Consider the following 25,739-nt stretch of genomic DNA (forward strand, 5'->3'; position numbering starts at 1 on the left):
CTCCTGAGCTCAAGCAATCCTCCTGCCTCAGCCTCCTGTGCAGCTGGGACCACAGGTGTGCGTGCCACCATGCTTGGCTAATTTTTTTACTTTTTTTAGACACGGGGTCTCATTTTGTTGCCCAGGCTGGTCTCAAACTCCTGGGCTCAAGTGATCCTCACGCCTTGGCCTCCTCTAAAGTGCTGGGATTACAGGCATGAGCCACCGCACCCAGCTTCATTAGGATTTTCAGTTCCTCTAGTGGTCACTTTTGTATCTTTAAAGAGTATACTTAACCCTTTATAACTTGATTTAATAGCTTTAAACTTTATCAATCTCCCATTCTGAAAGATGTAAAGAGTATCTCTCCTCTGCTAATTTTTTGTAAAATATAATTTCATAGATAGGTTTTCAACATTTATATTCCATTTTGTAATAGAATTCTCACAGGTGTTATAATTCTATACTTAAAAAGATTCAATGCTCATCACCAACCCATTTACTAATAGAGAGTAGTTTTATTATTTATTATTATAATTATTTTTTGAGATGGAGTTTCACTCTTGTTGCCCTGGCTGGAGTGCAACGGTGTGATCTCGGTTCACCGCAACCTCCGCCTCCTGGGTTCAAGTGATTCCCCTGCCTCAGACTCCCGGCCTCCCGAGTAGCTGGGATTACAGGCATGCACCATCATGCCGGGCTAATTTTGTATTTTTTAGTAGAGATGGAGTTTCCCCATGTTGGTCAGGCTGGTCTCGAACTCCTGACCTCAGGTGATCCACCCACCTCAGCCTCCCAAAGTGCTGGGATTACAGGCGTGAGCCCCCGCGCCCGGTGAGAGTAGTTTTATAAACGAATAGTTAAGTGAATATCTCTAAATTATGGAGATTTCTGCTTTCTTAAGTGACTTGTAATTGCAGAATCCTAAGTAATGAATATTCAGTAATGAAGACTCTACACTGATACTATTTACTTCAGTCAAGTGTTAAGTTAAAAAAATTAGCTGTATTCAGTTGTCGAGGGCAAAACTCAGAACATATAGAAAGTGTGTTAGGCTGTTTTGGGGTTGCTGTAAAGAAATACCTGAGGCTGACTAATTTATAAAGAAAAGAGGCTTAATTGGCTAAAGGTTCTGCAGGCTTTCCAGGAAGCATGGCGCTGGCATCGGCTTCTGGGGAGGCCTCAGGAAGCTTAAGATCATGGTAGAAGGCCTGGGAGCCAGCACATCACAGTGGTGAGGGCAGGAGCAAGAAGGGGCGGGGGAGGTGTCACACTCCTTTAAACAACCAGGTCTTCTGTGAACTCAGAGTAAGAACTCACTCACTATCACAAGGACAGCACCAAGCCATTCATAAGGGATCTGCCCCCATGACCCAAACACCTCCCACTAGGCCCCACTTTGAACACTGGGGATTATGTTTCAACATGAGATTTGGAGGGGACAAACATCTAATTTATATCAGAAGGGTTCACAAAGAAAATAAAATAATTCCTTTCCTCTCCAGACACCTAAATTCCCTTCCCTGGAGGCAACTGCAGTTATCGGATTCTTACTTCTTCTTCCAGAAGATCTGCTAAGTATATACAAAAGTGTTGAGTATAATTTTTTCCACAAGTAGCGACACATTACACTGTTCTGCACCTTTTCCCCCCACCCACTTATTCCCTTTACTTTTTAATTTTGGTAAAGCTTACATCTTCCTTCAAATCTTTCTTAACATCTTATCATCCTAGTCCTCCCCTCATGCCACCCCGCTCTCTCCCCTTCTCTGAACTAAAAAAAAAAAGAAAAAAAGTTCTTTTGAGTAACACAGGTGGCACTTAAAACATAGGACTTATATTCTTTTTTTTTTTTTTTTTGGGAGACAGAGTCTCACTGGGTCGCCCAGGCTGGAGTGCAGTGGTGTGACCTTGGCTCGTTGCAACCTCCACCTCCTGGGTTCAAGCGATTCTCCTGCCTCAGCCTCCTGAGTAGCTGGAATTACAGGCGCACGCCACTGCACCCGTCTAATTTTTGTATTTTTAGTAGAGATGGAGTTTCACCATGTTGGCCAGGCTGGTCTTAAACTCCTGACCTCAGGTGATCCACCTGCCTTGGCCTCCCAAAGTGCTGGGATTGCAGGTGTGAGCCACTGCGCCTGGCCTGGACTTAGATTATTTATCTTCTTCCTCTATGGGAAAAGCTAGCATAATGTAAAGACTAAGGCATTTAGAGCCAGGCGAACCTGAGTTTGAATTTTCGGTTCCGCTAATTACTAATGGGTGATACCAGACAAATTGCTCTACTTTCTCTCTGAAACCAAATATCTTCCTCTGTAAGATGGGAACCGTAACACATCACTCTAGGTTATCAATAAAACCTAGGCTTATCATAGGGCCTACAGAGAGTAAGAATCCATGAAATACAATCTATCATCTCCACCACTACCACCATCAGCACTGTCAACTGAGCATCAGCCTGAGAATTAGACTTCTCCCTGTACATAGAGGGGCCTATCAGACAGCGGCTGTGGCATTGGGTCTTGACCATATCACCACTGGGAAACTCATACAATTTCCACAAGCCAAGGCTGCTACACTCATGGTTCAGACGGGGGGCAAGGAATAGTTTGAAGGCAGATTCCAGGACCCCTGACCCCCTGCCTCTAGTCTCTTCCTTCCTCTTACCAATAATACCTGTGAAAAAAGTGTCCCCAAACTCTTAAGACTGAATCTAACCCCACAAATCCATCTGGATGCATTCCATTCAAGATCACGGAACAGGGCTTAGGAGCGTGCATGCCAATGGTCGCCTGTGACAATGAGGAAAGGGCCCACACAAAGGCTAAGCTATGTGCCTGGGGCCAAAGACCTTCCGGAGTTAGGGCTTGCCTGCTAAGCACAGAAGCTGCTTCCTAAGTGCTTACGGACCATTTCGGATCCATTCCTTGGTTCTGAGACATGAGACCTACTCTTCTGAGGTATCTGTAAGTAAAAATTTTCGGTCAGGTGTGGTGGCTCACGCCTGTAATCCCAGCACTTTGGGAGGCTGAGGTGGGCGGATCATGAGGTCAGGAGATCGAGACTATCCTGGCTAACATGGTGAAACCCCGTCTCCACTAAAAATACAAAAAAATTAGCCGGGTGTGGTGGCGGGCGCCTGTAGTTCCAGCTACTTAGGAGGCTGAGGCAGGAGAATGGCGTGAACCTGGGAGGTGGAACTTGCAGTGAGCCGAGATTGCACCACTGCACTCCAGCCTGGACGACAGAGCGAGACTCCATCTCAAAAAAAAAAAAAAAAAAAAAAAAAAAATTTTTTTCCTCCTCCCTCCTCCTCCTGGGGCTCACCAAGCCCCAGTTCTCCTCTCAGAGGCAACCACTGATAACTAGTGTTTGGGTATACTTCCTCAGATGGTCTAGGCATGCAAGTACAAATATGTAGGAATATACAGAATCACATTTTCTTTTCTTTTTTTTTTTTTTTTGAGACAGAGTCTTGCTCTAGTACCCAAGGCTGGAGTGCAGTGGCACGATCTTGGTTCACTGCAACCTCTGCTTCTGGGGCTCAAGTGATCCTCCCACTTTAGCCTCCCAAGTAGCTGGGACTACAGGTGCTACCACACCCAGCTAATTTTTGTATTCTTTGTAGAGACAGGGTTTCGCCATGTTGTCCAGGCTGGTTTTGAACGCCTGAGCTCAAGTGATTCACCTGACTTGGTCTCCCAAAGTGCTGAGAATACAGGCATGAGCCACTGTGCCCAGCTCACTTTTCTTAAGCATTCCAAACCTCTATCCTCAGCCACGCACAGTGGCTCATGCCTGTAATCTCAGCACTTCGGGAGGCCAAGGCAGGTGGATCACCTGAGGTCAGGAGTTCGAGACCAGCCTGGCCAACATAGTAAAACCCCGTCTCTACTAAAAATACAAAAAATTAGCTGGGCGTGGTAGCAGGTGCCCATAATTCCCAGCTACTCGGGAAGCTGAGGCAGGAGAATCGCTTAAACCAGGGAGGCAGAGGTTGTGGTGAGCCAAGATCACGCCATGGCACTCCAGCCTGGGCAACAAGGGTGAAACTCTCTCTCAAAACAAAAACAAAAAAACAAGAACAAATATCCTCCGGCTGGGCGTGGTAGCTTATGCCTGTAATCCTAGCACTTTGGGAGGCCGAGGTGGGTGGATCACAAGGTCTGGAGTTCAAGACCAGCCTGACCAACATGGTGAAATCCTCTCTCTACTAAAAATACAAAAATTAGCCAGGTGTGGAGGTGTGCACCTGTAATCCCAGCTACTCAGGAGGCTGAGGCAGGAGAATCACTCAAACCCGGGAGGCAAAGGTTGCAGTGAGCTGAGATTGCACCACTGCACTCCAGCCTGGGTGACAGAGCGATATTCCGTCTCAACAACAACAATAACCACCACCACCGCCACCTCTATCAAGGTCTTTGTGGATGACCTAGTTGTGGTAACAGCACATAACTAAACCAATTCAAATGAAGAATTCATCAACACCTTGTTTATTCTATTTTGAAAGGGTTCCTCACATACCCTTTCTGTTAAGAAGCTTTAACATTAAGATGAAACTCCTAAAACAGCGTCAGAAAAACCTCTAACCAAGGTGACACTGGTGATTTACATGAGGGGCAAGCAATAGTTTGAAGGCAGATTCCAGGACCCCTGGCCCCCTGCCTCTAGTCTTTGGTACCTGTGTTTGCATGGCTATTTGGAAAGGTCACTCTGCAGTGCACTCTGGAGGCTGCAGATGAGGCAGCAAAGCCAGCCTGGAAAGCTTGATGCCAGAATCCCATGCCCTGGCGCAGCCACAGAAAGTAGGGCCTCTGGAAACCGAGTAAGGCAAAGTCAGGAGGCCAAGTCCAAAATGTGGCACAGTGGGGACGCAAGCAGGATCTTAGAAGGCTCAGCATATTCTAGAGATGACAGACATGGGAGCCATATCATACAAAGGGCCTGCCAGAGTCCCAGGGTGGAAGGCAAGAAGAGCTCTGGCGGGTCTGGCAGTGAAGAGCCAGCAAAGGTTGAGGGAAGATCTATAAATACCCTAGGACTCTGTTTGGTATCTTCTTGGGCAAAAGAAACAAAAGTGTCAGACTAGTGCAAATGTGGCCATATAAGCGGTGGTGCACCAGGGTCACAAGCACAGGCCTGGCCTGCCCAAGAAAAGGCTGGGATCTGGGTCTCTGACAGACACAACTTGTACAAAGTCCTGTCTGCTGCACATGTACCATATGGACAAACCTTGTGGGGCTGGGATTCTAGGTCAGGAACTGGGCACAGAAAAGGGGCTTTGCTTTATAGGGAAACAAGCAAGAGGATTATCCCCAGCATTCCTTAGGCCAGCTATGTAAACTGCCACCTGCCAAGAGGAAATGCCATCTGTGAGGCAGGTACAGCAGTTATCTAGAGCACAGGGTGAACAGGCCACAGTGAGCGGTTCCACCTTGTTTGGGCCAGCAGCTTCCTTCTGTTCTGTATCAAGAGTGGACAGCCAGATTTGGCCAAGGTCTCACCAGTCTGGGCTGTGAGCGAGCAGGCAGCCTGGCCTATCCTATTCCCAAGAGCAGAGAAACATCCCTATTGTCTGGCTGACCATCCCAGTCTGTGGTAAAGCATTCCAGAAGCCCAGCAGAAAACAAAGGTGACTTCTTCTATCTACAGATGCTTTTAAAAGCAGGCCATGACAGTAAAGTACCTCCACTTTGCTCTCACACCAGCATTATAATGAGTCTTACTTGCTGTTTAAGCACTGAGATTATTTCTTAGTCCTTTGATTTCTATAATACACATTGTCTTGGGGCTGCAACATAGTCCTTTTCTAACTGGAAAATAATCTCTTATGAATTGGGTAGTCTGACTCATGAACAGGAGCAAAGGGAGGAAATATGCTCCCTTAGGACATGAAGTATTTGTCTACTGCTGGCAGATCCCACCTCCAAGCCAGCTACCAAATCTCCTAGGAGAAAATAAATACTTGCCTTTTCTCTCCTCCCTCCCCAGATAGCCCATGCTGGTCAGGCCAGTCTGCAGGGTCCCACGGGACCAGAAGCAAGGCACTGTCACTCCATGAGCCCCTTGGAGGAGTTCCAAAAACAGCATATGTGGCCTGAAGGTGATCAGCCCACATCTGATCACACCCCTAGCTCTACACAAGCACAGAGTTTAACATACATTGTCTTTGCACAATGAGTTGGAAGGCAGTATAAATGAAACATGCCTACCAAGTGCCAGAGAGAACACAGTCTGTTTTGGCCTCAAAGGGTTCAGACTAAAAGGGGCTTTCCTCTTGTGAGACAAGCCCAGGGCTGCCCCTAATTCAATGATGATGATGAAAACAGAACACTTCCCCAAGGCTCTCTGCCAGGGAAGCCCCACCATCTGTGCCTGTTCCTCATGCAGAAAAGAAGAGGGACACTGAGGGAGAATGCCAAGGAGCTGAGGTGCACTAGGCTGCCAATCATCACATGGTGGACAAGGGCTCTGAAAGGAAAAGAAGGCTCCAGCATTTACAAGAATAAGGCAGGGCCTAAGGCTGGACAGGTCAGCAAGTCCTAGGCACACCTGATGGTCAATACTGCCCCCTAGGCAAACACTTCCTCAACTTCACCTGCGTCCAACTAAAGCTCTTCTCAAGGAGGACACTGCTTCTCTGAGTCAATCTTCACTTCCAGTCTGGGCTCTGAACCCTACCCCTTCCTTCTCAGGGGTCCCCTCTATCAAACCTAGTATCTCCTTGTAGCCCACAGGCTTTCTCATCAGCAAATAAGGAGGAGCTGATCATTCAGAAATGACAATTCTTGGAAGTATTCTCTAGCCATCTTCCTTTTTACAGCCCCAAGCACTCTAGAATATCATCCACACCTGCTGGCTTCCAGTATCTCACTTGGCCACTGGTCCACTTGGAGCTGGCTTCAGCCCTCACCTCTCCACTCAGATCCTCCTACTCAGGTCATCAGGGTCCTTCTCACTTGCAGAGCCAGTGGGTTTTTCTCTGTTCTTCCCTCAAGGTCTCTGCAGCATTAGACATCGTGGATCTCTTTTTCTCCTTCCTCAATGTCTCAGGCAATGCTCTTCCCTGCTTCTTCTCTTTCGGTGTCCTGGAACCTCCGCCCTCACCCCATCTGTAGCCTTCTGATCTTTTCAGCTCTACACCTGGATACTGGCTGACTACAGTCCATGCCATTAACTTTGACCATGACTTCCAAATATGTATCTTAGGATGAGACAGCCCTCCTTGGTTATCTCCTGGACCTATGTTTTCTCCTGTGCTTTCTATTTCAAGGACAGGTACCACCAACCTTCCTATCTCCTAAACTAGAAACCTAGGAGTCATCCTAGATACCTCTTTTTCCAGTCTGCGCTCTGGACCGTACCTCTTCCTTCTCAGGGGTCCCCTCTATCAAACCCCCTAGCATGCCCCACATCTAGTCTGTCACCAGATCCTATTGACCCAACCTCCACAAAATCTCCTTAATCTACCTGGGGTGGATACTGTGGATGGACCTAGCCAATCTCCATTTCATCCTGTTCCTGAGGTGCAGTGCCTAGAAAGTAACAGGGACCTCTGAAAGCTGGACCTGAGACTACCTGGTAACAGCAGCCCAACATACACATTCCTCCCTCCAGGGACCAGCCTCCTGCCCTGGGCAGCATGAGCTCAGCTGTTTCCCAAGACAACAACTCTGGTATGCTCTGTTGTCTCCGCTCCCTGTGGACTGGCAATACAATCAGCGGGATGAAACTGTGCTGGGGACACTGAGTTGTTTTCTTCTGTCTGATTTCTGCTTGCTGGACTAGCTCAGGAAGCCCAGACCCCAGGCATGTCTCCTGATAACAATGAGCATTTCATCACCACTGCAGGGAATTCAGAATTTATTCTGGACCTCCAAACATCACAGATAATATGACTAGAAAGTGCTGCTTCCAGGGTTGCCAGGTAGTAGGGCATTGCAAGGTTGAATGCAACCTGCAGGATGGGTGAATTTTTCTCAATGTTATCAAGGAAATGCGGAAAATTCCAGGGTGCATAGGGGTAGGAGGTATTAAGAAAGACAGGTCCCGCTGGGCCAAACTCGACACTCTTGGGGCAGAAGTGAATCAAGATCTTGCTGATCCAGAGGCTAGGAATACCTACTCAGTCCACTAATATTAGCTGGAATGCCAGGGTGGACTTAAGCCCAGCTCAAGGAGAGGTATTACTGTGGCAATTTGTTGCCATAAGAGACAAGCTCAGGCCAGGCGCAGTGGCTCATGCCTGTAATCCCAGCACTTTGGGAGGCCGAGATGGGCGGACTGCGAGGTCAGGAGTTCAAGACCAGCCTGGCCAACATGGTGAAACCCTGTCTCTACTAAAAATACAAAAATTAGCCGGGCATGGTGGTGCATGCTTGTAATCCCAGTACTTGGGAGCCTGAGGCAGAAGAATCAGTTGAATCTGGGAGGCAGAGGTTGCAGTGAGCCGAGACCATGCTATTGCACTCCAATCTGGGCAACAGAGTGAGACTCAGTCTCAAAAAAAAGAGACAAGCTCTTGGAAGAAATGTGCCTATCAAATATGGTAAAAGTAAAGATGTCAAAGTTTTTTCTGACCAATTTTGTTTGCTTTAGATTTCAGAATAGTAGGTAAGAGCACGAAGAAAAGTCTATTGCTGAATTCTGCTGAACTTGCAAGGCATGCAAGCTGAAAATAAAGCATATTACTTACCTTGTGAACACTGGTCAAGACATTTAGGAAAGAGAAATCTAGGGGAAAAAAAAGGGGAAATATTTAAAAACCATTCATCTCAGAGCTGTCACTGATTATTTCCCATACAAATAGGAGTACCACTGACAAGCAAACTGACTCACATGATGAGGCAAGTGGCAGCAGCACTGAGCACTAAGGATAGCCATGGGACTTCGCAGCTTTCCGTCAAAGCTCCCCACACCAGGAGCCCCACGGAAGTCCCTACATGGCCAATTCTAAGTGGAATGCTGAAGAGGGGATACTGGGGACAGGACCAGCTCTTTGGTCTATGGGAGATGGAGAAAGAGCTGGTCTTTTTTGAAAGACATATATTTTTCAGTAAAGTGGATATTTCAAGGGAAAGTAAGAATTACACTCATCTAGCTCCACCAGGGGCCTTTAATACCAAAGTTGCCTTGCTTCTCTTTATGTACATGCTATAACCTCAATCCTCCTTTAATCTCATTCTTAACTCAAAAGGTGAATGAACAGCAGGAAACTGACCAACTGAATTACAAGTGAAGCAGGAGGTGGGGGTGACTGATACAAAGTGTGAGTTACTTAACAACTGTAGCACTGCAGTAGGCTCCAGAGAAAAACTCATATTCTCATAGGACTTCAGAACTCCTAAAATATCATAAGGCCCGCCTCAAGGAAGAAAGTTAACACTAACGGGGATAGCTGCCTTTTATGGAGTTCCTCCTGTGGGCAAGGCACTGTGCAGACAGTTCACGAACATGATCTTGCTCTGTCGTCCTGTCCGTTCTGTGCCTCAGGTATCAAACAGATGAAAAGCATGGGTTTAGGATGGCTAAACTTGCCCAGTTAGGACTAAGCTTGCCCAGTGTCTCACAGGCAGCTGGGAGGCAGCAGGGCTAAGGCAGGGACCCAGGTCTGTTTGGCACCACAGAGGTCCTGTGTTTTCTTCCCTGGCAATTGGGATGCTGGCTGAAGCCACTCTTCTGAATGGCTGCTGGTCCAGCTGGCAGGTATTAATGATGTTCGCAACACCGGGGGAGTTTCTCTCCTGGAATTTCCTTGGTGGCAGCAAATCTTCATCCTTTTATTTGATTTCTGACAACAGCCAGTCACATACCATTTGAAACCAAACTTGGTAGATGAGCTGGGTGAATATCAGGTTGGGCTGTGGATCCTGTTCCCTTACCTGACTCCCTCATAGTTTCTGAAGAATTCCAAGGAGGAAAACCCATGTGCTAAAAGCAGGGTCAAAGGGGCTGGAACAAGGGAAGATACAGCCACACCATATTTGACTCATCCACGTCAAATACAGAGTCTCCCAAGAATAGAACTCACTGACTTCACTGTGCTCACTGTCCACAGAAGGCTGCCGCACAGTAAGCATTCTTTTACTTACTTTAATTTTTAAAGTTTTATTTAAAAAAATTTAAACAGCCTGTAATCCCAGCACTTTTGGAGGCTGAGGTGGGCGGATCACCTGACGTTGGGAGTTCGAGACCAGCCTGACCAACATGGAGAAGCCTCCATCTCTACTAAAAATACAAAAAAATTAGCCGGGCATGGTGGTGCATGCCTGTAATCCCAGCTACTCGGGAGGCTGAGGCAAGAAAATCGCTTGAACCTGGGAGGCAGAGGTTGCAGTGAGCTGAGATCATGCCACTGCACTCCAACCTGGGCAACAAGAGCGAAACTCTGTCTCAAAGAAAAAAAAAAATTTAAACAATGGAGCAACTGTTCAGTTGGTGAAGGAAGTCAATTCCTTTTTTTGAGATAGCGTCTCACTGTTGCCCAGGTTGGAGTGCAGTAGCATGAACACGGCTCACTGCAGTCTCAACCTCTTGGGCTCAAGCAATCCTCCAGCCTCAGCCTGGGACTACAGGTGCTCACTACCACACCTGGTTAATTTATTTTTTGGCAGAGACGGGGTCTCACTATGTTACCCAGGCTGCTCTTGAACTCCTGGGCTCAAGCATCCTCCAATCTTCCATCTTCCAAGTGTGCTGAGATTATAGGCATGAGCCACTGTGCCCTGCCTGATTTTGTTACTTAAATTCTTATATTCCATAATCATGTTCACCCAATTTTAGCCTTATTTCTATATTTAAATAGATTATATAATCAACTTCAGTCCTTTTATGCCTTATTAAAAAATTTTTTTTTATTGAGACAGAGTCTTGCTTGCTCTATCACCCAGGCTGGGGTGCAGTGGCACGATCGCAGCTCACTGCAACCTCCACCTCCCGGGTTCAAGTGATTTTCGTGCCTCAGCCTCCTGAGTAGCTGGGATTACAGGTGTGTGCCACCACTCCTGGTTAATTTTTGTATTTTTAGTAGAAATGGGATTTTGTCATGTTGGCCAGGCTGGTCTCGAACTCCTGTCCTCAAGTGATCTGCCTGCCTTGGCGTCCCAAAGTGCTGGGATTACAGGCATGAGCCACCGCATCTGGCCTTAAATTATTTTTTAACAATATTTAGTACACACATGTTGGAGTACCCATTTATTTAGCAGGTATTTCATAAGTCCTTACTATGTACTAACTATTAAACAAATAGTTCTCCCTCACAAAAGCTAAGTTTGTCTTCCATAATTCCTCTCTCTTCTTTGGCTACAAGTCCAAAGGGGTCTATTGAGGACCTAGCACTAATAAAAGAACAGCATTTACTACATACAAGGTGACTAACGCATTCCAAAAGATCTGTCTTCTTCTGGTGGGCAGAAACAAATCACTTTCAGTACACTTACACACCATATCCTGTATCTACCTGTGCTCCATGTAGCAGCTCATGGGCTCCACACATGCTGTGATGGCACCAATGGTGAAGGAGGCCTTGACATTTGAGTCTGGGTGGGTCTGCAGGGCCTGGACAACATCAATAACATCTGTGTAGCTGGGGAAGGTAAAAAAGGAATGATTAGTTCACTGACTGGCATTGCAAAGTGGAGGAAGAGGGGAATCCCGAATGGCTGATTGAACAAGGATGGAAAGAAAACCAAAAGGAAGAGCCTGCAATCCGGTCCCTTGGTGTCACTCCACTTCATGACATGCAGCCCCTGGAATCTACAGTGTTTCTACATTCCCAAGTTCCATTAGTCCTCATAACTGTGCAAGAGTGAGTGGAAGAACTACCCTGCTCTGGAGGTAAAAGGAAGCCTGCAGGCGATCCTGGAGCTCTGAGGGTGGGACCTAGTGTCCTTAGGCCTGTTTTCTAATCAAGTTAGGAGCTCCTGCCACTTGCTTATTTTCTTTAGTAGCTCCTTTCTCTCCTTCCCACTTCTCAGAACACACAGGCAAGAGAGTGCGTCCGGACCCATCCAGGTCAGCAGACTCATCCACGTCAAATACAGCTCACATTGGTATCTCCTGCCTGGAACTCTCTCCAAACTCCAAACTCCTTGTCCTTTTCAGCGGATGGACTCTACTCTTTCAGATGCTAGGCTCAAATATCTTTTTTTTGGTCTCCTTTGACTCCATTTTTTTCTGTCTTCAAAATATAACTAGAAGAGATCACTGCTTACACCCCCAAGCTCCCACTGGGTCCAAACTGTTATAATCTCTTGCTTAGATCACCCCAACAGCCTCCCAGCTGTCGCTGCTTCTGTCCTTACCTCTCTCTGATCTGTTTTCAACACAGATGCCAGAGAGATATGCTAAACCCGGAGTCAGATCATATCATTTCTCTGCTCAAAACCTGCTGGTGGCTTCCATCTCACTCTGTGTGAAAGCCAAAGCCCTTACAATGTCCCAGGCAGCCCTCTATAATCTGACCCCCTACGGAGCAGCGAAGAATTTCATCTACTATCACTTCTCTTGCCCTAATCCAGCTACTTTGGTCTCCTGGCTCTTTTCTGAACATGCCAGGCATACTTCTACCTCTGCATTCTTTGCTCCCCTGCCTGGAATGTTCTTTTCCTCAGGTATCTGCATGGGTGGTTCTCTCTCCCTTCAGGTCCCTGCTCAGGCGGCACCTTATGGAGAGGCATCCTCTGACTTCATACACCCTGTGTGATCCAGCAACCCTCTTTTCTTGGCATTCCCTACCTCCTCCTCCAAGTTTCTTCAAAGCCCCAATCAGCAGCTATTTATACCCTATTGTCTCATTTATTTGTTTACTGTCTCCATAATAAGAATGTCAGGTGGTTGTTGAGTACTGTAATCTCTGCTGCCTAAAGCAGGGTAGGTGAATAAACTGGATGTTCAACTCTGAGCAGGCCCCTGGCCACTTCAAGAGGGGACCTAGCCTCGTCACCGTGTAGAGAACTCTTTCCTGATTGATCCAGCCTATCACCAAAAGGTTTGTTCCTATGGAAGGAAGTCAAACCTAACAGGCAGCTTTTCTGATCAGATGGGCCTGGTTTAGCCTGAGCCCTCTGGAAGCCAGTGGTGGTGGTGTGGACAGGTACAGCCTGCTTGAGTTGTTCTTGAGTTCCTACGAACAACTCATCTGTAAAAAGGCCCTTGGCTTTATCCCCAGACTACAATACTCCATCTCACCCCAGGTTCTCCTGAGTCCTGATCAGCTGGCAGTGCTTCAGTAGAGAACGGGGTGTACTAGGTTCTAGAGTTTCCCCAGGGGGCCCTGACAGCCCTCTGCTCACAGCCTTCTCTTCTTCAGGGATTCTCCCCCTGCCTGGGCATGTGTGTATGACCACACGTGGCTCTTTCCACTGAGTGCCTGGTTGGGCCTGGATGTCAGGAGAGTCCCACCCACAACATGCACCTCCAGGCCCATATAGAAGCACACCTGGTAAGCAGGGCTGGCGTGTGCATGCTGTTCCGCATCCCTCTGTGGTGGTGTTTAATGGAGTTAATGGATTTAACTCTTACAGTTAATGTGAAACATGTGCTCACTCAGATCGTAGGCTTAAATTGTAAACATAAAACAGCCTACAGGAGACTTCAGTGTAAGCAGTAGAGACTCATTTCTTAGGGAAGCAAAGGACAACTGAAAAGGATTTACAAGCCATGCTTGAGGAGTCATTTTAATATAACAGGATTTCCCTTAGAGAGGGTGGCTGGGGAATTTCTAGGTTTTCAGAGCATTTCATTAATTTCCATTGACTTTAATGGAAAAAGGTTAGAGTAAAAAACAGGCCCCTGTCTCCTTGATGAGGCCTATGCAACTGGGCACTTCCCCAAGAGAGGAGGCCCTGGGCCATTCACTCTATCCATTAGGGGAATCCCTGCTAGAACTTCCCTCCCTCCCCAGCCCCATAATCATCCTGGGTGAGGCCTCCAGACAGAAAGAGCACCCCTTACCCAGAAGGAAGCACCATGCTCAAGTTACTAGAGTCTTTTTTTTTTTTTTTTTTTGAGACAGAGTCTTGCTCTGTCGCCCAGGCTGGAGTGCAGTGGCAGGGTCACAGCTCACTGCAAACTCTGCCTCCCAGGCTCAAGTGATCCTCCTGCCTCAGTCTCCTGAGTAGCTGGGACAACAGGTGTGCATCACCACACCCAGCTAATTTCTTGTATTTTTGGTAGAGACAGGGTTTCATCATGTTGCTCAGGCTGCTCTCAAACTCCTGAGCTCAAGTGATTCACCCACCTTGGCCTCCCCAAGTGTTGGGATTACAGGTGTGAGCCATGGAGCCCAGGCTAGAGCGTGTACCAGACCACTCGGGCTAAACTGACCCAACTGTATGATGAAGGCAAAAAACTGTCTCTTCATGTTTGCTTTCTGTCAGTATTTTCTTTATTAAAAATAAAAAGAAAACAAAAACCCAGCAGGACCTTAACTTTCTTTTCTCTGAAACAACAGATAATCTATTCAAGTCTCCTTCGGGCTCAGTTTTATGTTTGCAATTTAAGCCTACAATCTGAGTGTGCACAAGTTTTTACATTAATTTCAAATTTTGTTTTTAATGTAGATAATTTTAAAGAATGATTTTATAACATTCCAGAGTATAAATACAGCCCCTCAAATTCTCTAAAATTAATTTTTTAAAATTCAGATTTTTCCAGTTTTACTTATATTTGCGTGTGTGTGTGTGTGTGTGTGTGTGTGTGTGTATTAAGTTCTATTCAATTTTACCACCTATGTAGGTTCTTATATCCATCACCATGGTCAGGATACTAAACAGTTCCAACACCCAAGGATCCCTTGTGTTGCCCTTTTATAAACATGCCCACCTCCCTCCTGCCCTCCACACCCATTCTGACCTCTGTCAATCACTAATCTGTCCTCCATTTCTAAAACTTTGTCATTTTAAAATACACAAATTCAATTTTTAAAACAACTAACAGCTCCACTTGATGTCAAAGTTCAATTCTACTGCCCCACCGCTTCACTAAATTGAGTGGCATCGGGCCACTCTAGGGGCTACAGAAATCTCTGTCCTATATTACACGTTTCCCCAAAGAATGCTATAAATGAAAATAAAGCCAAGCCAGGCATGGTGGCTCACACCCATACTCCCACCACTTTGGGAGGCTGAGGTGGGAAGATTGCTTGAGCTCAGGAGTTCGAGACCAGCCTGGGCAACACAGGGGGACCCATCTCTAAAAACAAAGGCCAGGAACTGGGCGCGGTGGCTCACACCTGTAATCCCAGCACTCTCGGAAGCCAAGGCAGGTGGATCACTTGAGGTCAGGAGTTCAAGACCAGCCTAACCAAGATGGTGAAACCCCATCTCTACTAAAAATACAAAAATTAGCCAGGCGTGGTGGTGAGCACCTGTAATCCTAGCTACTCGGGAGGCTGAGGCAAGAGAATTGCTTGAACCCAGGAGGCAGAGGTTGCAGTGAGCCAAGATTGCACCATTGCACTCCAGCCTGGACGACAGAGTGAGACTCCATCTCATTAAAAAAAAAAAAAAAACGGCCAGGAGCAGTGGCTCACGCCTGTAATTGCAGCATTTTGGGAGGCTGAGGCGGGCGGATCACCTGAAGTCAGGAGTTGGAGACCAGCCTGGCCAACATAGTGAAATATGATCTCTACTAAAAAATACAAAAATTAGGCCGGGCGCGGTGGCTCACGCTTGTAATCCCAGCACTTTGGGAGGCCGAGGCAGGCAGATCACGAGGTCAGGAGATCGAGACCACGGTGAAACCCCGTCTCTACTAAAAATACAAAAAAATTAGCCGGGCGTGGTGGCGGGCGCCTGTAGTCCCAGCTACTCGGAGAGGCTGAGGCAGGAGAATGGCGTGAACCCGGGAGGCGGAGCTTGCAGTGAGCCGAGATTGCACCACTGCACTCCAGCCTGGGCGACAGAGCGAGACTCCGTCTCAAAAAAAAAAAAAAAAAAATACAAAAATTAGTTGGGTGTGGTGGCGTGTGCCTGTAATCCCAGCTACTTGGGAGGCTGAAGTGAGAGTATTGCTTGAACTCGGGAGGTGGAGGTTGCAGTGAGCTGGGATTGCACCACTGCACTCCAGCCTGGGCGACAGAGCAAGACTCCATTTCAAAAAAAAAAAAAAAAAAGAAAGAAAGAAAATAAAGCCATATTCAAAGAATATAATTCTTAATATAAGAAGCATCTGGGATCTCCCATCGCCAACAACCTAAATAATGGGCATGAAGGCCCAGCTCCAAGATGATGGATGATGGACATGCTATAAAGGAGGGTGCTACATGGGCCCAGCTGGTAAGAACAGCGTCTTAGTGAAGAGCCACAGCATTTAGCTAGTATTCTGACTGGAGTCCTCCAGCCCCAGGATATAGAGGTCCCCATATCCTGGGGCTGTGATGGGGCAAAGGCTGGGTTTGCAGTATAAGAGTGGGCTGGTCACACTGTCACTGTAGTCCAGAAGCAGCCAGAAAAGCTGACACTTTTGCAGACTTGTAAAGTCAGAGACAAAAAGTCAGTGATGCTCTCCAAAGTGATGGAAGATGGAAATGACCTCAACTGCACATTGTCAAGCTGCTGAATTCATCTCCAGGTCCACACCCTCAGTGACTCTCAACTGGTGGGGGCAGGATCTGAAGGAGATGGGTCAACCCATTCCTTTGACCAGTAGAAACAATGGAAAACCAGAAGAAAACAAGTGGTTTCAAGCCCAGACTCTTCCTCTGGTTTCTAGGACCTCGCCCACAAGCAAGACAAAAGGGCTGACAGAAGGGAAGCTGGAGGCAAGGTGTGAGAACAAGGCTCGAAAGGGAAAGATGGCCTGCTGGGGTACACCGTCCCACCTGCCTCCTTCCTCAGTACCACCCTCCCAGCTTTCCTCCAATTCCCATCATCACAGCTAGGACACAAAAAGGGGCTTTGGATTGGGACCCATTCTTTACTGGAAACAACTAGCCAATTGCAAACACTAACATAGCACAAAAGCACTTTGTAAGAACTTCCAAAAGCTTCTTTATTACCATCAACCATAACGACACTAGTGAAAAGCACGGCTCCTGTTCTCCTGACTGCGCATTCCCCTCTGGGCCCGGGGTGGTGATGGGTCTGTGAGGGGCTCCTCCCTGAAAGGACTTAGACCAGGTCAAAAGAACCTCCTTTCAGCCAGGGTCCCCTGGAGCAGTGGTACAAGCTCTGTCAAACCTGCCCTCCCGTGTTGCACACTCAAAATAATCATGCTTACAGAGACTTCATGAACTAGTCAGCCTATAGTCATAGTTCTGCACACAGCCATGAAAAGGGAGCTTCTTACCCAACATGAATATTCCCACTCCTCACTGAAGGTCCCAGGAAACTCTCCTGGGCCACAATCCAGGGCATGGTGAGGCTGGAGACTGCAGAGTATGAGGGTCATCTCTGCAATTCCACAAGAGGGAGGACTGAAACAGATGAAGCTCCCTTATTTAGATGATGAAGGAAGACTTAGGGACCACTACTGTTGCAAAAATTACCAATTCATCTTGCCAGGTTCCCTAATTCCCCACCTTGTGGGGATATGATGACACTAAATCCAAACTTAAAACTTGTGTGCAAGCTACACTAGCCTATAGGCCATAGGATGGCAATAGGGTCATTGCTCGCTTAAGGCTTCTCTGTAGCGCAGACACTGCTCATGCATGTGGAGTCTGTTCTGTGCCTCCAGGTTTGTCACACATAAAATAAGAGTAATGGCAAGGTCACCACCCAGATTCGACTGTTTCCAGAAGACTTCCAATGCTCACCCTTGTAACACCACCAGCAGTCTGGTCTTCTTGCGGATGTAGGCTGACTGGCGGGCAGAGCGGTTCTGCTGGGCCTCCAGGGCATTGGAAAGGTATCTCTGGAAGTGTGCAGCATGAAAACATTCAGAGCTGTCCATGATTTGGCGATACACCATCCATCTGGAAAGGTAAAAGGTAACCTCAGCATGGGGGCCACCTGATGGCCTAGCCCCATAGGTTCAGACATGGATTCAAATGTGACCATGACTCCTAAAGCCATTCTGCCCAGTGAATCCATTCAGGAGAAAGCCATCTTGGCCTCACAGAAAAAAGGCAGAGGGCACTGGATGGGTTGGAAGCCCAGTATCCTGAAACCACTGTCACTGGGGCTTTTGATAGGAAACCCCTTGCCATAGGGAAAATGGTCAGGTAAGCACTTGACCAACAGATGTCAGAGGTAAGAAAGACTCCTTCTGACCAGGCAGTCACTTTCTGAAAGACCATGCAAAAGATGGCTTCAGTTAGTCTCTTGCTAAGAATCAGAAATGGGCAGGGTTGGCCAGGCATTGTGGTTCACGCCTATAATCCCTGCTCTTTGGGAGGCCAAGGTGGGCAGATCACCTGAAGTCGGGAGTTTAAGACCAGCCTGACCAACATAGAGAAACCCCATCTCTACTAAAAATACAAAATTAGCAGGGCGTGGTGGTGCATGCCTGTAATCCCAGCTACTTGGGGGGCTGAGGCAGGAGAATCACTTGACCCCGGGAGGCAGAGGTTACAGTGAGCTGAGATCGCATCACTGCACTCCAGCCTGGGCAACAAGAGTGAAACTCCATCTCAAAAATAAAAATAAATGGGCAGGGTGAATAACTCAGAATGTTTATAGAACAAAAACACTAGACACGAGGAACTGGTTAGACATTTAGTACTCAATAAATGAGGTCCCGTATTTCCCAAGCATCGCTCTGTAATTTGCCTCCCCATTCTCCACAATATCCTATCCTAAACTGCAGACTCTCTATGCAATTTCAGGCTTCCAAATCTCTTTACGGCCTCCTGCAGGATGCCTTACTTTGGGGTAGACTGACTGGATATTAAACGCCTGGTTCAATCAGCAAGGGTTGTTTAGTAATCTGACAGCCAGGTGGAAGTGAAGGATGAATGATTTTCCTGATTTCACCTGGGCCAACCTGTTCCAGGTGCATCTGAACTCAGGCAGTCTCCTTGTGCTCATGGGAGGATCATGACATCCACCAGGCCTAAGTTTTATAACCATCATGACCCTGAATTTCCCTGCTGACCAGACGCACTCCCAGGCCTCTGCACTTGCTTGGCCTGCTGCTACAATGCTCTCCCCTAGATAGCTACATGGTTTATTCCTTAAAGTCTTTGCTCAAATATCACTTCCTTAGTGAAGTTTTCCCAGACCATCCAATTTAAAATTGGAATCTAAGCTGGGCGCACAGTAGCGTGTGCCTGTATCTCAGCTACTTTGTAGAATGAGGTGGGAGGATCACTTGAGCTCAGGAGTTTGAGACCAGCCTGGACAACATAGCAAAACCCCATCTCTAAAAAATTTTTTAAAAATTAGTGCAGCACACCAACATGGCACATGTATGCATATGTAACAAACCTGCACGTTGTGCACATGTACTCTAAAACTTAAAGTATAATTTTAAAAAAATTAGTTGAGTGTGATGGTGCACACCTGTAGTCCTGCCTACTTGGGAGGGTGAGGTGGGAGGATAATTTGAACCCAGGAGTTTGAGGCTACAGCGAACTATGATCGTGCCACTGTACCCGAGTTTGGGTGACAGAGAGAGAGACCCCATCTCTAAAAACAAAACAGAAAACTGAAACCCCACTCCCAGCCCTGCACTTCCTATAACCTTCCCTGCTTTATTTTGTTTTTTGTTTTGTTTTGTTTTGTTTTTTAAATCAGGGTCGCACTCTGTTGCCCAGGCTGGGATGCAGTGGCGCAATCTCAGCTCACTGCAGCCTCGCCCTCCTGGGTTCAAGTGATCCTCCCACCTCAGCCTCCCAAGTAGCTGGGACTATAGGTGCACGCCACCACAATCGGCTAATTTTTGTATTTTTGTAGGTTTTGCCATGTTGCCAAAGCTGGTCTCAAATTCCTGGGCTCAGGCGATCCACCCACTTTTGCCTCCCAAAGTGCTGGGATTACAGGTGTTAGCCACTGCACCCGGCCCCTTCTCTGCTTTATTTTCTCCATAGAACTTTTCACTAGTTAATATACTTTTCCTTATCTGTTTGTCTTCCCAAACTAGAATGTAAGCTCCATAAGTGCAGAGATTTTCGTGTCTGTTTGTTCATCGATGTATTCTCTCATACTCAGAACGGTGCCTGGCATACAGGAAGTGCTCAGTAGAGCATATTAAATGAATGGCGGACTACCATGCTGATACCAGTCCCACCAAGGCCAGTACATGTCTGAGGTTTTCCAGTGCCTAGGCAGGCCCAAGTCAGAATCCCTTTCCCCAAAGCAAAGGCAGCAGCCATACTAACCTGCCATATTCCTTATGCAGAGTGACCAGAAAAGCACAGAGCTCGCTAGCGTGACAGCCTGGGAGGCCGGTTACAATGCTGATAATTACCTACATGAAGAAAAAGTCATGGGTTTGCAATTCAACTGCATTGCATTGTGTAAGAAGAGGTTAAGAGAACTGACTTCTGGTGCCAAGCATTGTGGGTCTGAACCTCAGTATGACCTCTCACTAACTCTGTGACCTTAGGCCAATGACAGAACCTACATTGTAAAGTGGGTATGAAGATTAACTGGGTTAAAATAAGCAAAGTGTTTAGAACAGTGCTTGCCATGTAGCAAATACCATATAAAATGTAGTGTTACTAGTTTAATTTTTACTAGAGTAGTAACACTAATTAGAGCAGATTGTGAATAGATTAGTTAAAATACAATGCATTAAAGGACCTACCTGCTTGAGACCACAGATCTCTTCTGTAAAGCAGACATTCAGGGATATTATGACTTTTTTTCCCAGTAGTAACATTTCTTAGGAAAACACAGGGCAGAAAGGAGGTCTGGGACAAAAATGCCCCAGGCTACACTGGTGTAGTAAACTAGGGCAGAAGACAGGAGAGTGGTGCTGGGGATGCTTCTGCCTGGTTGCCTGTGCCCTCCAAGTCACACGGTCAGGGCTAAGTCTTTTTTGTTTTTGAGATGGAGTCTCACTCTGTCGCCCAGGCTGAAGTGCCGCGGTGCGATCTCAGCTCACTACAACCTCCGCCTCCTGGGTTCAAGAGATTCTCCTGCCTCAGCCTCCCAAGTAGCTGGGATTACAGGCACGTGCCACCATACCCGGCTAATTTTTTTATTTTTAGTAGACACAGTGTTTCACCACGTTGGCCAGGCTGGTCTCGAACTCCTGACCTCGGGTGATCCACCCGCTTTGGCCTCCCAAAGTGTTGGAATTACAGGCGTGAGCCACCGCACCTGGCCAACCAGGGCTAAGTCTTACTCACTGCGTGTGTGAAGCACTTGTGATTCTGGAAGAGGGGCCAGGCTGAACTGTCCTAACCTTATTATACACCTACAGAGAAACAGGTCCCCTTTCAGGTAGATATTCCAAGGCAACTTAATAAATTCACTGAAAAAGGAGGCATCAGGCAGGTGACGACAGAAACCATGTAATCACTGAGGGAGGTCTATGTAAATGACTTGCATGGCAAGTGCCTCTGTAAGTTTGTTTTTTTTTTTTTTTTTTGAGATGGAGTCTCGCTCTGTTGCCAGGCTGGAGTGCAGTGGTGCAATCTCGGCTCACTGCAAGCTCCGCCTCCCAGGTTCAAGTGATTCTCCTGCCTCAACCTCCTGAGTAGCTGGGACTACAGGTGCCCACCACCACGCCTGGCTAATTTTTTGTATTTTTAGTAGAGATAGGGTTTCACCATGTTGGCCAGGATGGTCTCAATCTCTTGACCTCGTGATCCACCTGCCTCAGCCTCCCAAAGTGCCGGGATTACAGGCGTGAGCCACCACGCCCAGCCTGTTAAGTTTTATTTCACAATACACAAGACTCACCAGGACAGGCCCAGTCACAAATAACTTATGCTAAAGCTAAGCCTGGAAGCACTCATCACTTGAGCTGTCCACATCAGCACAGAGAAGACGGCCGTGAATCCCTCTTCTTTTGTAGGACCCAGAAGCTGTCTCTTGTTCCCTCTGACCAGGGCCTCTACACCATACCCCTTTCTACCCCTCAGGCAGTACTCCATGTTTATCCTCCTCCCATCCAGCCTTCCCTGTCTTCGTTCCTATTCCTCAGTGCCCAGGTCTCAGCCCCTCAAATCACAGCACATGTACATACAGCCAGACATGTTTTTACTTTAAGGCCAATCCAAGAGCATCTTTTTTTTTTTTTTTGAGATGGAGTCTTGCTCCATTGCCCAGGCTGGAGTACAGTGGTACGATCTTGGCTTACTACAACCACCGCCTACCGGGTTCACGCAATTCTCCTGTCTCAGCCTCCCAAGTAGCTGGGACTACAGGCACCTGCCACCAACGCCTGGCTAATTTTTGTATTTTTAGTAGAGGCGTGGTTTCACCTTGTTGGTCAGGCTGGTCTCGAACTCCTGACCTCAGGTGATCCACCTACCTCAACCTCCCAAAGTGCTGGGATTACAGGCATGAGCCATCCCGCCCGGGCGAGCACCTTTTAATAAAATATAACAAGTAGGTATGCTTTACAAACAGATGCTTTACGCTCTTGCCTAAGGGAAAAAATGACGTTTCTCACTGCTTAGTGCTTTTATTTCCTTTTGCAGCTGAGTATCTTCTAGACTTGCATGGAAGTAAATATCCTCTTTGAGCCTATTAAGACTTATGGTTCTGGGCTGGGCGCGGTGGCTCATGTCTGTAAACCCAGCACTTTGGGAGGCCGAGGCAGGCGGATCACTTGAAGTCAGGAGATCAAGATCAGCCTGGCAACATGGTGAAACTCTGCCTCTACTAAAAATACAAAAATTAGCTGGGCTTGGTGGCACATGCCTATAATCCCAGCTACTCGGGAGGCTGAGGCTGGAGAATCACTTGAACCGGGGAGGCAGAGGTTGCAGTGAGCCGAGATCCGGCCCCTGCACCCTAGCCTGGGCAACAGAGCAAGACTCCATTTCAAAAAAGAAAAAAAAAAAAAAAAGCCAGGCATGGTGGCTCACGCCTATAATCCCAGCACTTCGGGAGGCTGAGGCAGGTGGATGACCTGAGGTCAGGAGTTTGAACCAGGTCAGGAGCTTGAGACCATCCTGGCCAACATGGTGAAACCACATCTCTATTAAAAATACAAAAAATTAACAGGGCGTGGTGGCAGGTACCTGAAATTCCAGCTACTTGAGAAGCCGATGCAGAAGAATTGCTTAAATCCAGGAGGCAGAGGTTGCAGTGAGCCAAGATCATGCCATTGCACTTCAGCCTAGGCGACAGAACAAGACTCAAAAAAAAAAAAAAAAAAAAAAACCATCCCGGCTAACATGGTGAAACCCCGTCTCTACTAAAAATACAAAAAATTAGCTGGGCGTGGGGGCACATGCTTGTAATCCCAGCTACTCAGGATGCTGAGGCAGGAGAATCCCTTGAACCTGGGAGGCGGATGTTGCAGTGAGCCAAGATCACACCACTGCACTCCAGCCTGGGCAACAGAGCGAGACTCTGTCTCAAAAAAAAAAAAAAAAAAAAAAAGAAAAAAAAAAAAAAAAAAAAAAAAAGAGACTTACGGTTCTGAAGGAATGGTGGGAGGGGGTCAAGAGGAGGGAAGTGTGAGGCAGGAGCAGATTAAAATCCACTCTGGGGGCCGGGCACGGTGGCTCACACCTGTAATCCCAGCACTTTGGGAGGCTGGGGTGGGTGATCACCTGAGGTCAGGAGTTCGAGACCAGCCTGGTCAACATGGTGAAACCCTGTCTCTACTAAAAATACAAAAATTAGCCAGGCGTGGTGGTGCATCCCTGTAATCCCAGCTACTCAGGAGGCTGAGGAGGGAGAATCACTTGAGCCCAGGAGGCGGAGGATGCAGTGAGCCGAGATCATGCCAGTGCACTCCAGCCTGGGTGACAAAAAAAAAAAAAAAAATCCACTCTGGGGAAGATAGTGTTTATAAAGTATCACTTTACCCTGCTGATTCCGGCAAGGCCTGAATAACATGGGTGCCCTTCCCTGCATTAAGTGCAATGTGTCAACCACTGCCAGCTAAGTTCCTGTCACAATCAGGAAGAGCTGATGGCATGAAAGCACTGAGTAGGAGTTTAAATGTTCTTGAGAGGCCAGGGAAGGGCACGGCAAGATGCTAGGGTTTTGTCACTGTCATGAGGCTTGGCTGGGGTTAATGTAGACACCTGACACAGTCATTGTATACAGCAGGTTGCATGTGTATCATTATATTTCAGGATCCAAGGAAGTGGACAGTCCTGTAACAGGGACTCCATCTGAGTTCTTTTTGTTAACTGACACAAAAGATTCAGGGGCAGGCTCTCAAGATCATCTTTCTGTGAATTCCCAGCATATTTGGTGAGCTCCTCTACCTTGTCATTTTCTATCCTGTGAGTAGGGTTGATTTCGGCTTGCTGCAGCAGGACAGGAAGATGGGTCCGCATCACAGGCTCCTGGCTAATGCTGCTGATGGTGAAATGCTGGAGAAACCTAAAAACACAAAGACAATGCTATTATGTTACCATCCTAGCCTTTCCTGAAGGTGCCTACTCACATGAAAAAGTTTTTACTTAATTGCTGAAAAATAAACCTTGGAGAGATTCTCTCTAGAGAATAAAATTGTGTACAGTGTGTTACTGTGACATTTTACAGTGATCTCTAAGAAACTACAAGAAAAAGGAGCTTAAAAGGACCAACATTGAGGTTTCTGACATTCCAAAAGCCAGAATATTAAACATCTATAAACAGAACCAGAGCTTACCAGTCCAGCTCTGGGAGTTTTGCTGAGAGTAACTTTAGGGAACTCCGTTTCTCCCCAGCAGGCTGGCTCAGGGCACTGAAGAGCTTCTGTGCACTGGAGTGCCTGGAATAACAAAAGCTCACAGATTAGAAGTCCATCTTCCTTCAGCACATACACTTTACACAACGGGTTCTGATGCTTTCAAGCCAGAGTCCAGTGACAGAGTCAACTCTTCCAAAACACACATCTCAGACTTAAACAAAATGAAGTGTTAGTGCATGATGACGGGTACGTCCACATAGGAAGACTGGCCTGAAATCCCTTCATAATACCATGAGTTTCTGATTCTGATTCTTGGTGGTTTCACCTCTCCTTTTTTTTTTTTTTTTTTTTTGAGACGGAGTCTTGCTCTGTCGCCCAGGCTGGAGTGCAGTGGCGCGATCTCAGCTCACTGCCAAGCTCCGCCTCCCGGGTTCACGTCATTCTCCTGCCTCAGCCTTCCAAGTAGCTGGGACTACAGGTGCCCGCCACCAGGCCTGGCTAATTTTGTGTTTGCATTTTTAGTAGAGACGAGGTTTCACTGTGTTAGCCAGGATGGTCTCGATCTCCTGACCTCGTGATCTGCCCACCTCGGCCTCCCAAAGTGCTGGGATTACAGGCATAAGCCACTGCACCCAGCCCGCCCCCCTCCCCATTTTTTTTTTTCTTTTTTTGAGACAGAGTCTGGCTCTATCACCCAGGCTGGAATGCAGTGGCACGATCTCGGCTCATTGCAACCTCTGCCTCCCAGGTTCCAGAGATTCTCCAGCCTCAGCCTCCCGAGTAGCTGGGATTACAGGCGCGTATCACCATGCCTGGATAGTTTTTGTATTTTTAGAAGAGATAAGGTTTCACCTTGTTGGCCAGGCTGGTCTTGAACTCCTGACCTCAGGTGATCCACCACGTCAGCCTCCCAAAGTGCTGGGATTACAAGCTTGAACAACTGCGCCTTTTTTTTTTTTTTTTTTTTTTTTTAAGAAGCCCAAACACATTTTCTTGCTGTATTTATGTTGAATTCTCCATCTACAATGAGCAGTCACGAAGATGGTCTTCTTCAGGGCAACATG

At 47.2% G+C, this 25,739-nt stretch overlaps 1 protein-coding gene across 2 annotated transcripts in view; it reads right to left on the reverse strand.

The window, feature by feature from the left end:
• The window catches only part of DNAAF9 (dynein axonemal assembly factor 9), a 160,836-nt gene that overhangs the window by 22,692 nt on the left and 112,405 nt on the right, over positions 1–25,739 (reverse strand). For both annotated transcript variants that reach the window (XM_058432850.1, XM_032142449.2), the window contains exons 24-29: positions 24,655–24,756; positions 24,266–24,383; positions 20,243–20,331; positions 17,738–17,896; positions 11,438–11,563; positions 8,675–8,712 (exon numbers count right to left, since the gene is read on the reverse strand). In XM_058432850.1, the coding sequence (XP_058288833.1) occupies positions 8,675–8,712; positions 11,438–11,563; positions 17,738–17,896; positions 20,243–20,331; positions 24,266–24,383; positions 24,655–24,756 (632 nt within the window). The remainder of the gene's footprint in view (positions 1–8,674; positions 8,713–11,437; positions 11,564–17,737; positions 17,897–20,242; positions 20,332–24,265; positions 24,384–24,654; positions 24,757–25,739) is intronic.

This window comes from Hylobates moloch, unplaced genomic scaffold (assembly GCF_009828535.3).
Source record: "Hylobates moloch isolate HMO894 unplaced genomic scaffold, HMol_V3 SCAFFOLD_21, whole genome shotgun sequence".
In the NCBI taxonomy this organism is placed as follows: Eukaryota; Metazoa; Chordata; class Mammalia; order Primates; family Hylobatidae; genus Hylobates; species Hylobates moloch.